The sequence below is a fragment of the Oenanthe melanoleuca genome, chromosome 3 (genome assembly GCF_029582105.1).
Source record: "Oenanthe melanoleuca isolate GR-GAL-2019-014 chromosome 3, OMel1.0, whole genome shotgun sequence".
NCBI classification, from domain to species: Eukaryota; Metazoa; Chordata; class Aves; order Passeriformes; family Muscicapidae; genus Oenanthe; species Oenanthe melanoleuca.
In genome coordinates this window covers 91090685-91106023 of record NC_079336.1, presented here as the reverse complement: position 1 = coordinate 91106023, position 15339 = coordinate 91090685, and the positions used below count along the sequence as shown (strand labels likewise).

Sequence of the window (15339 nt, the reverse complement as noted above, 5' to 3'; positions counted from 1 at the left end):
AACAAAGCCCCAAAACAAAAAAGGGAAGATCCGAATGCCACAGATGTGTTTGAGACATCTTCCTCTCTGTAACTGTACATAGCAAACATAGCTACTATTAACTATGTTACTTCTTTTCTTTCTAATGCAGAAAATGAAGAGAGGGAAAATAGCATAGTTTGCCTGGTGGTTAAATAATGTTGATAGTAGTAGTGTGTCTTAATGGCACCATAAAATCTAAATAAATGGAAAGATCTAATAAATTTATTCTTATAATTTTATTTAGGACAGTTAGGGTTACATATCCCTTAAGAGGAGTTATTTTGTTAAAATAGGAAAGTAGTAGAAAAACTTCTCTGAGTAACTCTGTTAAGTACTTAGGAAAATGGAATAGGTGCACATAAACTGCAGATCTTTTTATGAACATATTTATGGTACTCTTGAGAGTCTTATGTTCTCTGTATCTTTGTTCCTCCCTCTTTCTGCCCCTTCCTTTCTTCTTTCAGGAGGAGATAGGTGCTGCTGTGGAAGTCCTTTTATCCCTAAAGGCAGAATATAAGCGACAGACAGGCCAGGAGTACAAGCCTGGAAACCCTCCTGTGGTCTTTGTCCCTGCTCAGTGTTCTCCTGTTCCCACTCCTCCATCCCCATGCCCAGTAGACAGCAAGGCTCTGTACAGCAAAGTAGCCCAACAAGGAGAAGTGGTCCGCAAGCTCAAATCGGAGAAAGCTTCAAAGGTGTTCTACCTGGGGATGCTTCTGAGTTGAGAGTGTCTTCAGTTTAGGCTAAAACCCAATGGCAGGTTTTGTAAAATTTGAGGAGCAAAACATAAGCAGTTTCCACTAAGTGCTTTCCCAGATTCTGTTGAGCTGATGATATGGCTGACTGCATGAGTTCTGTGTTAGTGCATGGAAAATAAATAAGTTCTTTTTTTTACAAGATAAGTGAAGCAATGGATAGGCAGTAACTTGAAAGAAGGGCTGTAACTTGGAGCCAGAATGGCAGTAATAAATTTGGAGTTACCTGATCATGACCAAAGAACCATTACTTATTCAGAGTCTGTGTATTTGCTGCTGTTCTCCAGTGTGTAACTCATGGACTGCTATGACTGGAGAGGACTAAGCCACCTAAATGGGAGGCTTTTATGGCACAGAAATCAGCCCTTACCTACGCTACCTGATTTGGTCCTTTGATTTAGAACTTGTAGGTGTTCTGGCTAAAAAGTTTTACCACAGAACTTAATAATAACAACTTATACTAACAGAATAGCTCTAGAAGTTTTATTGAAACAGCTGTCTTAGTGCCATTCTAGTAAAGCTTGTTTTTCTCAGCTATTGTGTTACCTCTGTTATTTCTACCCTTATCTGCAACTGCTGTTTTTTCTCTCTTGCTTCAGGAACAAATAGATGAGGCTGTGAAAATTCTTTTAAGCCTAAAAGCAGAATATAAACAAAAGACAGGTCAAGAGTACAAGCCTGGAAATCCACCCTCAACCTCTCCTTGTCTATCTACTACTGCACTTCCATCTCCTGTCTGCTGCAGTAACTTTGCAAGCTGTAGCTTAGTGGATGGCAAAGCACTTTATGATACTGTAGCTGAGCAAGGGGAAGTGGTACGCAGACTCAAGGCAGAGAAAGCTTCCAAGGTACAATGGGCACTAGAGTGAGCAATTGTAATTCTGACCACATTTTGCCACTGGGGGGAAGTCTTTCACCAAGTAGTGATCAAACTCCCCTATGTCCAGGTCATGCATGCTCTGATAATGCCAAACAGAACTGTTCTGGTGCTGGATACTTTCTTGACTCAGATATGAAGTCAAACTTAAACTCTCATATCTAGGTGAATGGGCATGAGCATGGCAGACATCCAGCTTGCAGAAGGGTTTAATGCATTTTACTGTCTCTTGCTGTATTTGGGCCAAGTGACTGTTCCAGCATCTTGTGCAGCAGCAGCAAGACCTTTCAAAATTAGACAGATTCAATGATGGTTGTGGAAAAGAGCATGAGACAAACCTGCAGCTTTTTAGGCACTTTTGAGGGGGGAGGGTTTCTGCCTGTATTTCTACCTTGCAAAATTGGTTTTGGTGTTGGGTTGTTTTTTGGGGACTTTTTTGTTGGTTGGTTAGGTTGGTTTTGTAGCCTGATAATCACTGCTTCTGGCCAGTTCTCTCTTTAATTCTCACCAGTAAATCTTGCTATTTTCCTTCCACATAGGATCAAATAGATGAAGCAGTGAAACTCCTCCTTTCTCTGAAAGCTGACTACAAGGAGAAGACTGGGCAGGAGTACAAGCCAGGACACCCACCAGTAGCTCAGGGGGCTTTGCCTCAGACATCAAACACAGTATCCAGTGGTCCAGACACTCCTGAAGCTAAAGCCCTGTTTAGCAAAGTAGCTCTTCAAGGAGATGAAGTTAGGAAATTAAAAGCAGAAAAAGCAGACAAGGTAATATCATATACACTGTAGTGTAAAAATGTAATATATGTATTTAAATCTAAAAATCTCTTTGAAATTCAGTGTGATTATGTGAATTAGAAAAGTACCTTTAGAATAGGCAGCATTTGAATTCTGAGATCTGAAACATACTTTTAAAATTAGATACACTGTCATGTATGTCCCTTTAAAATGTCATTAAAGTTAAGTACTGGCTTGTGCGGATTTTTTTGCCAACAGTCTGTGAATGTCCATAATGTTATATATATTTTTTCTTTTTTTTTTTTTTTTTGATAGAACAGTATTATTCCAGTGATTTCTCTATAAATTTCTCTTTTTTTTTCTTTTTTCTTCTTCAAGGAAAAGATAGATGTGGCTGTTAAAGAACTTCTTCAGTTGAAGGCCCAGTATAAGTCTGTTGCAGGAGTTGACTATAAACCAGTGTCTGCTAGTGGTGTAGATGACAAAGACAAAAAGAAGAAAGAGAAGGAGAACAAGTCTGAAAAGCAGAGTAAGCAACAGAAGCAAAATGATGGCCCCAGAAAAGAACCTTTGCAAGGACAGAGTGGTAATGAGCGCTCCTCAAATGGATCAGGAGAGGGCCAGGGCCCTAAGAAACAAACCAGGTAAAGATGCAATCTTTAGTCTTATTGGGTAGAAATATCAACTGCCTACCTCTGTTCAGATTTAGAGTTTGATATATGCCTCATTTCACTTGAAAGTGTGGACATTGGTGAAATAACTCTCTTGATTTTCATATTCAGGATTGAGCCAAAAGCAAGTTACCAAAGTTTATTTAGTGTCAGTTGTACTTCAGCATCCTGTATTGTTACTGTCACTGAGAAGTTTTTGTGCTTATTATTTGCTTCTGCAAATGTGCTGCTGTCTTGCTGAAAGTTTAGAGGTCTTTTTACTATGTATTTCCTGTTTCATATACATAAATCATACATTAGAGACAGAGATGTGGTTATTTTGTATAGAAATAATGCCAGAAAAAATGTATTTCCCATCTTTAAAACTTCTCTGTAGAGATGTAAAACCTTTGCTTTTGTGTTCTGTCATTTGAGTCTGGTGAGTTTAACCTTCTTTAGAATCTTGTAGTTTTATTGGCTGTCTTTATTTTGAGGTAGGGTCAGTTTTCTGTCTCAGACAGTGTGACTGATGTTCACATGAATGGTGAATTCGAGTTGCATATCTTTCCTGAAATCGTAGGTACAGGCTAGGTAGGAAATGTTTAAAATAAAGAGTAAAACAGTTCACACACAGGTCTGGTTAATCTTAGGTTCTTACTGGTGGTTGAGTTTTTTAATGTGTTGTGAGATTCTTTAATACAGCCACAGTGAGATTTAGAAGGGTTCAAACTGTACTAAAAAATTGGAGCTGTTCTTATTAAATATTCTTGTTAGGATAAGGAAATACTAGCAACTCCCACCAGCCTAAACTTAGCCTTTTGATGTAAAACTTAAACATTCTCTTCCACCTTATTATGCTATACTCCCTGCCCCAAAATAAAAAAGAAAAGCTTTAGGATAAGTTCTTCTGCTAAATGCTGAACAGCACAAATCTGGTTCTTTTGTCATACCATAGGCTGGGTCTAGAAGCTAAAAAAGAAGAAAATCTTTCAGAGTGGTTTTCTCAGGTAAGTGCACATCAATTGGATTAAATTGTTTCATTCTGTTATTAATCAGTGTCTGTTTGGGATTTACATCTTTCTGTTTTAGGCTCTTTTTTTTCAATACAAAACAAAGTGTTTGCTCTTTCCTATGTCTCACGTTGTCATCATGGTCTTAACTAGAAGTGTCTTGTAGTAAAGAGCTGAATAAAGTTAGGAGGCTGTAAAAAGGGTGAGTGTCAACCACTCAATCTCACATATATATAATACAGATATGATTTTCTTCATTCATACCTGGATTCCTCTAAGAGTACAAAACTTAATTGAAATTATAGGAATTTCAATTGAGAGTTTTATTTTAAGCTCAAGGTGATGCATAACAAAAGTTAATATCTGTTGATACTGAACAGTTTTGCTGGCTTGTGAGATTGAAAACAACCCAAGTAGGGATGACTAATTTAGATTAGTGTTGTTATGAGAGACTGTAAGTAGCTGTCAGTGGTGTACATTTCCTGTCAGTAGTATAATTTTTGCCTGTACTCTAAAGAATAAAATTCTCTTCTGATACGAGCTAGAGACATTTCTTACAGAAGTACAGAGCTTTTGTTCCTGGAAAGTAGCTATAGTCTCTTACTTGAGTTCATGACATTCAGTTTTAGTTAAGTGTTTACCTTATTCAGATCTATTATTAAACTTAGTATTCCTGCTTAACCCTCTCTAGGTAACACAAGTGACCTGAAAGTATATCTTAGCTGCTAACAATTTGAGCAGTTTTCAGTAGGAGACTTCTCTTGAATTGCATGACATACACTTGAATTACTGAATGTTCTCTGTATACAAACTCAAACTTCAGCATCTGATTAATCTTTTGCAAGGTGATCACAAAATCAGAGATGATTGAATACTATGATGTGAGTGGCTGTTACATTCTTCGTCCTTGGGCTCATGCTATTTGGGAAGCCATCAAAGACTTCTTTGATGCAGAGATCAAGAAACTTGGAGTGGAAAACTGCTACTTCCCTATGTTTGTGTCCCAGGCTGCCCTGGAGACAGAGAAGTCTCATATTGCTGACTTTGCTCCTGAGGTACACTTCAAAACTTCATTTTAATCTGACTGTAAGAAAACCCAACCACTTAGTCTGAAGCTGGGTATGAAAGCAAGTTTGGGGTTAGAGGATTTTTTTCCAAACATGTTTTGTTTAATTTTTTTTTCTTTTCTCCTTTTTTTTAGGTTGCTTGGGTCACAAGATCTGGGAAAACAGAACTGGCTGAACCAATTGCTATACGTCCCACAAGTGAAACAGGTGGGCCTCTTTTCATGTAGTTTTGCTGTAAATTTATGTGTGAAGTTTTGCATGTAGTGTAGCTGATAGACAAAAGTCCCTTCTGAAAAGTGGAAGCCCCCATTTTTCAGAGTGTTTTCTGTAATTCCTTAGGAAAATTTCTGATTTTGCTGCTGCTCATAGCAAATCTCACATTATATGTTCCCTTAAATAGTCACTTCTAGGAAATACAGACTTTAGGAATTTTATAATTAATATCCTGAAGACTGACTTACTTTGTCTGAAAACATATTTGATTATTTGGTTTATAGTCTTTATAAAAAAATTTTATCAACTCATAATTCACTTCAGTTTTGCATGTGTTTTGACTGTGACTGTTCCTCTGAGTAATTTAAACAAGCATTTTAAGACCCGAGGCTGCATGAGTTTTTAATTGAGTCAGGTCTAGTATAGTGTCCTGAAATCTTGAGGTCAATGAGTTCCTACTTGAGAACCTGGGTGTATTTACCATACTGTAAGCCAGTGACTCAAACACAGTGTCATTAAATAATAAGCTTTGGGTTGTACTTTGACCAGCAGCAACCCAGCTCTTTTGCAGAGACTCTGGTGAAAATATTATGTATTAAGACAAAAAATGTATTTTAAAGGAAATGAAACATAAAAGCATAATTATCACAGCAGAGACTGTTAAGCTTATGTGTAGCAAAAGGAAAAGTTTGACATAAATGTCTTTATTGTGTGGTGACTCAAAGCTGCTTTCTTTTTACAGTCATGTATCCTTCCTATGCAAAATGGGTGCAGTCCCACAGGGATCTTCCTATCAAGCTTAATCAGTGGTGCAGTGTTGTGGTATGTGTAACCAATTTCTGAGTACCTCTTCTTATCACAAATGCAGTGTAGGACAGTTATTCCCTGTGGACTTGGCATGATCATACTGATTACAGCACATATTTCAAGGCAAAATGATTACCATGGTTTATATGATACGTTTTTCTCAGTGTTTCTGATAAAACATTCTTTATCAATGTATGTGGTAGATTATATTAAGTAGAAATCTGTGAATAGTTGGATTTTTTATCTTTATTGAGAATTTTCTAATACTTGCTTATAAGCATTCTTTTTAACAATAATTTGGCACTTCACAATGTTAATTTTTTTTTACTTCTGCTCCTCCAGCGCTGGGAGTTCAAACATCCCCAGCCTTTCCTTCGCACTCGTGAGTTCCTTTGGCAAGAAGGTCACACAGCATTTGCAACATATGAAGAGGCAGCAGAGGAGGTAAAAACAAATGCACTGGTGCTTCTCCTGTCAGGAAGTTACCTTACTCCATAGCAACACAAACAAATCTTTGTACTGAGACCTCATAGAAATCTTTTTTTGAGCCCTTGTGAAAAATACCAAGTTTACTAGAATCCATTTTTGAGGCTTCAATCTCTACAAACAATATGGGGAGTTTAAAGAGTGTATGCTTTCCTTAAAATTATTTTTCTTAAAAACACTTAAAAATCAACTTTCGTGAAAAATTTAAATAATGAATTCATGTGTTTACTTCTAAAAGTTTTAAAACTTTCTTTGCCCAAAAGGCAGATGTTTCATTGAGTGTTGTGGCACATCTTTATTTATGTAGCAGATGTTCATACTTTTAGCTGGAATTTAGAAGTCAATATAACTCTTAGAAGAGTTGTATAACCATAAGAAGAGTAATTTCTGCTGTGACTCTTCTTGTTTTCTCTCATGACTTACAGTTGTTGCTTTCTGATTTAGGGAAAATACCATACAAAGTTTAAAGTAACTGAATAAATCTTAGTTTCTAAACAAAGTCTTGAGAAAGTGTTACATTTTTAGGATTTCAGACCCTGTCATGTAAAAATATTTAATGGTCTAGCAAAATGCAAAATACTGAGTAATTCTGAAGTAATTCTGAGTAATTTTGTTCTTTATAGGTGCTGCAGATACTTGATCTCTATGCTCGGGTGTATGAAGATCTCTTGGCAATACCTGTTGTGAAAGGAAGGAAGACAGAGAAGGAGAAGTTTGCTGGGGGGGATTATACAACCACTTTAGAGGCATTTATATCTGCCAGTGGAAGAGCTATCCAGGTATTTACCTATTCAAATAATTCTTTTTTCACTAAATATAGGAAGATGAAATATTTAAACTGTTGCTTGATAGACTTAACTTTCCATTGAATAGAATTTTTTGTGTGCATCTATTTCAGGGAGCAACATCACATCATCTAGGGCAGAATTTCTCAAAGATGTTTGAAATTGTGTTTGAAGATCCCAAGAAGCCAGGAGAAAAACAGTTTGCTTATCAGAATTCCTGGGGCATTACAACTCGGACTATTGGTGTAATGACAATGATTCATGGAGATAACATGGGATTGGTACTCCCACCTCGTGTAGCCTGTATTCAGGTGTGTAAAAATGCCTTCAACTGTCTAGGTTTCCTTTCTTGTCTTGAAATTCTTGAGCATTTAATATCAGGCAGCTGGTGTACGTGTATATAGATATATATATAGATATATATCTGATTCATATAGGATGGAGCTTTCTAGTTACAGAGTAGCTGTGTGAAGTTAATACAAATCCTTAGGATACTTGTGGTGGACAAGTTCCCTTTGACAGTTCATCTATTTGAAGCAATCTTATCTGTGTCACTAGTATGAAAAAGTGAAATGTATCCTTCATTTTGAGAGCGTAAAAGAAATTAGGATATATAGGGCCACAATATTGGTTTTCAGTTTTTTATAAATATGAGCTAACTTTTTTGTAGCCTAAAGTACATGTCCTGTTCAATTGCAGGTTGTAATTATTCCCTGTGGTATCACAAACTCCCTTTCTGAAGAGGACAGAGAGGCTCTGTTGAGAAAATGTAATGAATATCGTAGCAGGCTGCTTGCTGTCAGCATCCGTGTCCGGGCTGATTTGAGAGACAACTACTCACCTGGCTGGAAGTTCAACCACTGGGAACTTAAGGTACTTTTCTTTCCAGGAGGTGTTTTAAAGCTATATGTGTCCTGTGTTCTGAAGGCAAATGTGTTCTGTAAATTAAGAATTGCTGCCTGATAATCAACGATCGCTTCTGTGAATTAATGAAGAAAAGGTGTTTTCCAAAACTTGTTCTGTTTGCTAGGATTTGCTTGTCATTAGGGATTTTTAAACTTCTAGAGCTCTGCTTATATACCTAGAAATTTAAATTAGGAGCATTAATTACTTGGATTTCTAAAAACTTGTACTAATACTTCAGTGTGTCCTGACTCACAACAGAGCCTTCTGTGCATACAGCAGAACAGACAAGACAAACCTGCAGGGTCAGCAAAGAAAGGAGTAGTTTTTTTGTTTTAAAATTGCCATGTTCCCCTCATATAGCACTTGAGAGGAACAGTTCTGCTTCCTTTAATAGAAGAGGCTTTTATAAAACAAAAACAGTGAGCAGAATGAAACAATGGTAATAATGGTAATTAAAAATTGCATGATCTGTTGAGTATTGTTATGGAATCATATTTTTATTCTCAATTTAAAATCAGTTTCAATATGTTAATATTCAAAGTAACATGATAGAAGTGGCCCAAATTGTTCAAAGTTCCCATTGTCCGAAATTTCTCTTCCCTTTGTGTAACCTTTTTTTTAATGGAGCTCTAGTACCATGAAGCCATGTTGGGAACCTTTCTATATAAAATTAGGTTTTTCAAGGAGGAACAGAGCACAGGGTAAACTTGATGTTTTTCATAAAATCTACTAATGTATTGAGCTTAGTACCTAAACTGCATCTTCAGGCTCATTGCAAGAACAATATACTCCTTTTATTGAGTGTATAAGGAATTTCATAGTGTAAAAAATACAAAGGTGCTGGAATAAGAAGTACAAGAGTTAACTGGAAAATATTTTGCCTTATGTACTTTTCAGCTTAGCAGATTTCTGATGTTACTTCCTAAAAAAACCAAGTCACTGGTACTTCTTTTGTATTGTCTGGTATTAGTTCCATTGCTTTCTTGGAAGATCTTCCTGAGGGACCATGAAGTATTCTTTCACTTGGTAGTATTACAATTAGAAGTACTGGATACTCTTTTCCAAGTTTTTATTATGGAGACAATGTTTTGTGGGTCATAAACCAGAATGTTCAGTTTGAATTGCTTGTTGAAAACAGTTTTCAATAGCTTTTTATATAACTTTGCAGCAGTAGTAGATAGTTCATTGATCAGATGGATTTTACTGTATTATTCACCTTTTTAGCATAATTTAGGTTGTGGGGGCAGAGGGAGTGTAGGGAATCATTTGGAAGCTGTGAATTTGAGGAGATTCCAGAGCACACAATGCATGGAAACCTTGAGTACAAGCTTTGATTCTCCCATTCATCTCTTGAACACTGTGGAATCTTATAAACTTATTGGTTCAATTTCCTTGGAAGAGCAGGGAGGAAGAATCCTCCAAAATGTATTTGCATTCGCTCTCTTCATTTCCTGTGAAAGAATGTATTTCTGGGATACATGTTAGGATGTGGAGAAAATAAGTTGCATGGTAGACTCTTAATTGACCCTTTTCAGTAATGTGGAAAATCTTTTTGTCTGATGGTGTGTGGTGGATGAGAAATTACATCTTATCACCAAAGTTTATAAAGCATAAAAGCTTTGTGAAAGCAGTTAGCTGTTTGTAGTCAAATATCCTATGCAATTAGTGTTGATATTAGGGCTGTCTTTAACAGAACTTATGCTGTTTGCATTGTTGTTAAAACAATACCTGTTGAATGCTATTGGAAGCATTCTGTGAAAACAGAATTAATTGTATTATTGAGTCGACTAAAACATTATAATTCCTATAGAAGTCTTAATTGTTCAGACTTAAAAAATGTGATTTGCAGTATGTGGGATAACTTAGTTCAGTTTCAGCAGTGCTTCAGTATTACTTGCATGTTGGCACTGATGCAGCCTCTGAGCTAGTGAAGCAAGGTAGAATGCACAAGTGAAGAGAATGTGGATGGGAAAGACAGAAATGCATAAAAGCTTTGGAATATATGGCAATATTTTGTCGCCAGAGAAATTTAAATGTATAAAGTGAGTCTATATTAAGACTGGATTTTAAAACAGAAAAGAAAGCCACAGAGAGAGAGTAATTTTGACAATTACTTTTTCATCATAACTTCTAATTTTTTTTCCATGAAGGGTGTCCCAGTCAGGGTTGAAGTGGGACCACGAGACATGAAGAGCCAACAGTTTGTAGCTGTTAGGAGAGACACAGGGCAGAAGCTGACATTGTCTGAACATGAAGCAGAAGAGAAACTTAAGCAGATCTTGGAGGAGATCCATGCAAACCTTTACAGCAGGTAAACTAAGAGTTACAGTAAATGGCTTTGCTAATCACAGATGCCCTTTATCTGTCAGAAGTTCTCACATTAATGGTTTATCTGTGGAGAAATACAGGTTAGGCTCATCTTCCTGTTTGTGTCATGTAATTTTCTGCCTCTTAAACTCCACATACAGCAATAGAAGCTGCCTGTTGTTCTTACAAAATGGAGGGTAAAAGGAAGTAATTTTAAAAAATACATCCATGAGTTCACGTGTATTATTGTTAAATAAATGCTACATAATAATGATAAATAAGTAAACACACCATAAATGGCCTAAGCAATGACCTTAATTCTGCCCAAGCAAGGGCAGCAGAGCTGGTGAAGGGTCTAGAGCACAAGTTCTGTGAGGAGTGGCTGAAGGAGCAGAGGGTGTTTATCCTGGAGAAAAGGAAGCTCAGGGGAAGCCTTATCACTCTACAACTGACTGAAAGGAGGGTGTAGCCAGGTGAGAGTTGGTCTCTTTTCCTGGGTAATGAGTGAGAGGATAAGAGGAAATGATCTCAAGTTGAGTCAGGGGAGGTTTAAATCGGGCACTGGAAAAAGTTTCTTCACTGCAAGCATTGAAACAGGTTGCCCAGCACAGTAATGGAATACCCATCCATGGAAGTGTTCAGAAAACATACAAATGTACTTATGGACATGGTTTAGTGGTGGACCTGGCAGTGTTGCTTAGTGGATGGACTCAATGATCTTAGAGGTCTTTTCCAGCCTAAATATTCCATGATCCTGTGTACAGAACTCATTTGTGAAAGATGGTTTCGTGCAGAATTTTAAAAGACACAAAGCTGTCCAAGAAATTTCAGTAGCTGAAGTTCTGTGTTCAGAAGTATATTTTAAGACCCTATTGACCTTCACAGGATTGTTTTCTTGTAAGCAATCAAACACTTTTTGTTTTTTGTCCTTATTGCAAATGCCAAAATCCCTCACAGGTCTGTCACTGCAGAGTGTTGCTCATAAGTTCACCAAGAAGAAAAGGGTGTTCTTCACACAGCACTGTGGCAGATGAGCTTTTCTATTTCCTTCTCTGGTGATCAAAATTGTTTACAGGCAGAATATTTTTACCTAGTTCAAAAGCATCTTGTGATTTAGAAGATAATTTTAAAAGGAAAATATACATCTGTGGTATTTATTTGTGTCTCCTTCAGGTCAGTGTTTAACTGATGGGCACAACACAAGTGAAATGTGCAGCGACCTGGAGAACACCCCATCAGCAATTAATCAAAATTTTACCTCCTTGAGGATCAGTGGTAGAAAGACATAACCTGATTAGGAAGATTCTAAGGAATATATAGCTCTTTTTATAGCCTTTTGTTTTGAGTGGCTCTGAAAACTTAGCTCATTAGACCGGTGAGTTTATGTGAATAAATTTGCCCTGACTGAATTTTTTTCCTTCACTTAGAGCATCTGAAGACCTAAAAAGTCATATGGTGGTGGCCAGTAATATGGAGGACTTTCAAAAAGAGCTTGATTCAGGAAAGGTAAGGGAATTTACTACTTCTATTCTTGTGTTTCACACCGTTTTTATCCCTTAAAATAATGGTTTTATCAGAATATACTTTTAAGAGAGAGTGATGTAAACATTTCATTCAGGTTACAATAACCTTGCTGTCATAATTCTAATGCAAACAGAGACAAAACACTTACTAAGTCTCATATAAAGGTCCAGGTAAGAGTTTAAAGTACAGGCTATTTACGTCAAGGAAGTTTTACATTTATGACCTGAGTAGAAGCCATTGGGTTCATTGAGAATTACTGCAAGTCAGAAACCTCCTTGGGTTCATAGAAACAATAACCCATCATGTGGATGAGTGAGCTCTACTGATCTAAACATCTGTGAAAAAGTATTGAAGTTTAGATGAGGGATTAAGCCTCCAGCACAGAATTTAGCTGCTGTTTATTTTACAAAGAACTACTGACAGAATTTTTTAACACTGAAATTCTGTCGCGGATCAGGTTGGGAAATTGTTTATGTGTTTGGATTAGTGTGTTCAAGAGGTAGGATCCCCACCATTAGTTAGTAAAGTTGTGTATTTTATAGAGAGACATCAGGGGGTTGTGTACCAATTAGATCCACACTGAAAATTTCAGAATTCTTGATGAAAAATGTACAAGTGCAAAAAATCTATAAATACTCTGTTAGACTTCAAAAAATAATTTTAAGTTATTCCTGGTTAGGCTTGACCTTCCATTATACTATTTTCTTGTACTTCTATTGCACTTAAATTCAATTTAGAACAAAATTTAAAGGTATAATAATGAAATTCAGTGGAGGGATTAGCAATGTCCAGCACTTACTGTTGTGTGCAGCTAGATTCTAGATACAACAAAGAGAATTAAGCTGTTTTTATAATTCTTAGAATTCTAATGTAATCTAAATGTCCTTAAGCTTGGAAACGTGAACAAATAATTTTACGTTCCACATTGGATACTTCCACTGTTTTGGTACTTAGGTTATATGAATTTATTACAAGCTGCATATCTGAATTGACAAAATTGAAAAAATATGCCATTTTGTGCTTTTTTCACTTTCTACCTATTTTTGTTGTATTGACATAATTTTCTAGTATATGTATTCTGAATTACTTTAAATTACACTCTATTAGTACTTATTATTACTCTATCAGCTTAAGAGGAAATTTTTTAAGATGAAGTAAGTGCTCCTGTTTATTTCCTGCAGCTGTTTTTCCTTTACTGGAATTGCAGACTCTTAGCTCTTGAAAAATGTGGACTGTTTTTCATTTCACTAACAAAAGATTAATGCAAGAAAAGTGTAGTAGAGTGGTAATAGTTCTTTTTTTCAGTTGCAAGAAAGTGAAGCCATAAAGTGAAGTCTAATAAAGGTGTGGCAAAATTTGCAGTAAGAATGTAAATTAGGTGAAAGAAAGGTGCACTGAGTAAACCTTATTCACAGTTTGGATAGAATTAAAATTAATGAAGGCTGAATTTAGTAGCTGAGGTTGTCCTCAGCTATCAGCATTTCATGAGTGTTCAAATGTGTGTAGGGGCTGTCTTTTTATTGGTAATGCTATCTCTTGGTAGCAAACTGAATTTTCTCTGTGGATATCCATTAAAAAAAAAAAAGTCAGTAAAATGGGATATAAAATATTAAACTAGGGGCAAGAGATCTGCTTCAATAGCTAAGAGTAGTACAGAGATGAGTATGTGACATTATAATTTCAGCCTTACTCTCTCAATTTTCTTCAGTTAAGCTAAGTGAAGGCAACAGCAGGAAGCTGCACACCCACCCCCACACCCCCCAGAAAAATATGCTGTTGGCAGTTCTGTTTTCTTAAAATAATGTATGCTCAGAAAAAAATGAAAATTCATAGTGGAATGGAATTAAAATGGGAATTTTGTTTGGGCACTGTCTTGCAGTGTATAAGACGAGCATTTGCTCAGTACTTTGAAAATTTTAAACTTTTCCTGAAAAACAGAACATTTAATGAGTAAACAGTGTTTATACTTTACACAGAATAAAGAAGTATGTGGTTAGAAAATAAGATTTAAATTTAAATGGTGCTTTGGGTTTGTGTAGGATTTTCCTTACTGCACTGTGGAGGGATGACTGTGCTTCTCTATTTCTCTGATGAAAAAGAGCCATTAAACTTCAGTTGTAAAGATTGGAACTTCTCCCAGTTTGAGATCTGTGTATGAGATCTGAAGGTTTAGGAATCTTCCAAAGACAAAGATGATTGTTTTAGATGTATAACTGCTGGGTTTTTCTCTCTCCCCTCCTCTCCTCCCTTCAGATTGTACAAATCCCTTTCTGTGGGGAAATTGAGTGCGAGGATTGGATCAAGAAGACCACTGCCAGGTAAAATAGAGCTGAACTGGAGAGTATTTACCAAGATCAAAATCAAAATGTTTTGAATATAAAACAGGAATGCAAGATGCCTTTGGGTATAACACTTATGTACAGACTCTTGCTGTCTTACATAATATTTACTTCCCTGTGTTCTGGACCTTTCAGAATAATTAATTTGGTTTTAAGATTTCATGTATAATACACTTTATTGCACTTTGTTTTTACTAGAAATATTTATTTAAGAATATATTTATTTATTAATATCCTTTTATTCCAGGGATCAAGATCTTGAGCCTGGTGCCCCATCCATGGGAGCAAAAAGCCTCTGCATACCTTTCCAGCCTCTCTGTGAACTCCAGCCTGGAGCAAGATGTGTGTGTGGCAAAAACCCTGCCAAGTTCTACACCCTCTTTGGTCGTAGCTACTAAATCACTAGTGAAAGAACCTTCTCCTTTATCTGTGAATTGAACTTTTTTTAATAAGACTGAAATAGCCCCTTAAACTTCAATCAGTTTTGTGACCTTTTTAAATAATTCAAAGACAAAGCCATAAAACATAACCTGGCTCCCCAATGGTCAGTCTTAGGCTAGCAGTAATTCACAGACTTTTCTGTAAACATCTCCAATAATAAAGATGTATTGTGAGCTGTAACATGCTGTGGTGAGTTTTTTCTGTGTTGCTCAGTAGGGAGGAATAGGTTTCCTTTACTTACACCTTTTTGTCTGGTTTGGAGCATGTATTTCCTTGTACATTGAGAAAATGCCTAAAAGGTTGGAGCAATGTCATGAAAACTACAGTATACTTCAGTGTGCTCACATCTACTTTCTAGATAAAAGATCTGCTTTTAATTTTGCCTTCAAATTTTTCAGTAAAGACTTCCTG

General features: G+C 36.4%; 1 protein-coding gene across 5 annotated transcripts in view; it reads left to right on the top strand.

Moving 5' to 3' along the window:
• The window catches only part of EPRS1 (glutamyl-prolyl-tRNA synthetase 1), a 37539-nt gene extending 22431 nt beyond the window's left edge, over window positions 1-15108 (top strand). For 2 of the 5 annotated variants that reach the window (XM_056486233.1, XM_056486238.1), the window contains 16 exons: window positions 486-716; window positions 1376-1624; window positions 2193-2423; window positions 2772-3037; window positions 3999-4050; window positions 4899-5108; window positions 5255-5327; window positions 6076-6155; window positions 6483-6584; window positions 7250-7405; window positions 7525-7722; window positions 8111-8284; window positions 10468-10628; window positions 12052-12130; window positions 14402-14466; window positions 14735-15108. In XM_056486233.1, coding sequence (XP_056342208.1) covers window positions 486-716; window positions 1376-1624; window positions 2193-2423; window positions 2772-3037; window positions 3999-4050; window positions 4899-5108; window positions 5255-5327; window positions 6076-6155; window positions 6483-6584; window positions 7250-7405; window positions 7525-7722; window positions 8111-8284; window positions 10468-10628; window positions 12052-12130; window positions 14402-14466; window positions 14735-14885 — 2478 coding nt within the window. In that variant the 3' untranslated portion in view covers window positions 14886-15108. The remainder of the gene's footprint in view (window positions 1-485; window positions 717-1375; window positions 1625-2192; window positions 2424-2771; window positions 3038-3998; window positions 4051-4898; window positions 5109-5254; window positions 5328-6075; window positions 6156-6482; window positions 6585-7249; window positions 7406-7524; window positions 7723-8110; window positions 8285-10467; window positions 10629-12051; window positions 12131-14401; window positions 14467-14734) is intronic. The other 3 variants (XM_056486235.1, XM_056486236.1, XM_056486237.1) reach the window with 3 other exon arrangements.
• Window positions 15109-15339: the final 231 nt, after the last annotated feature.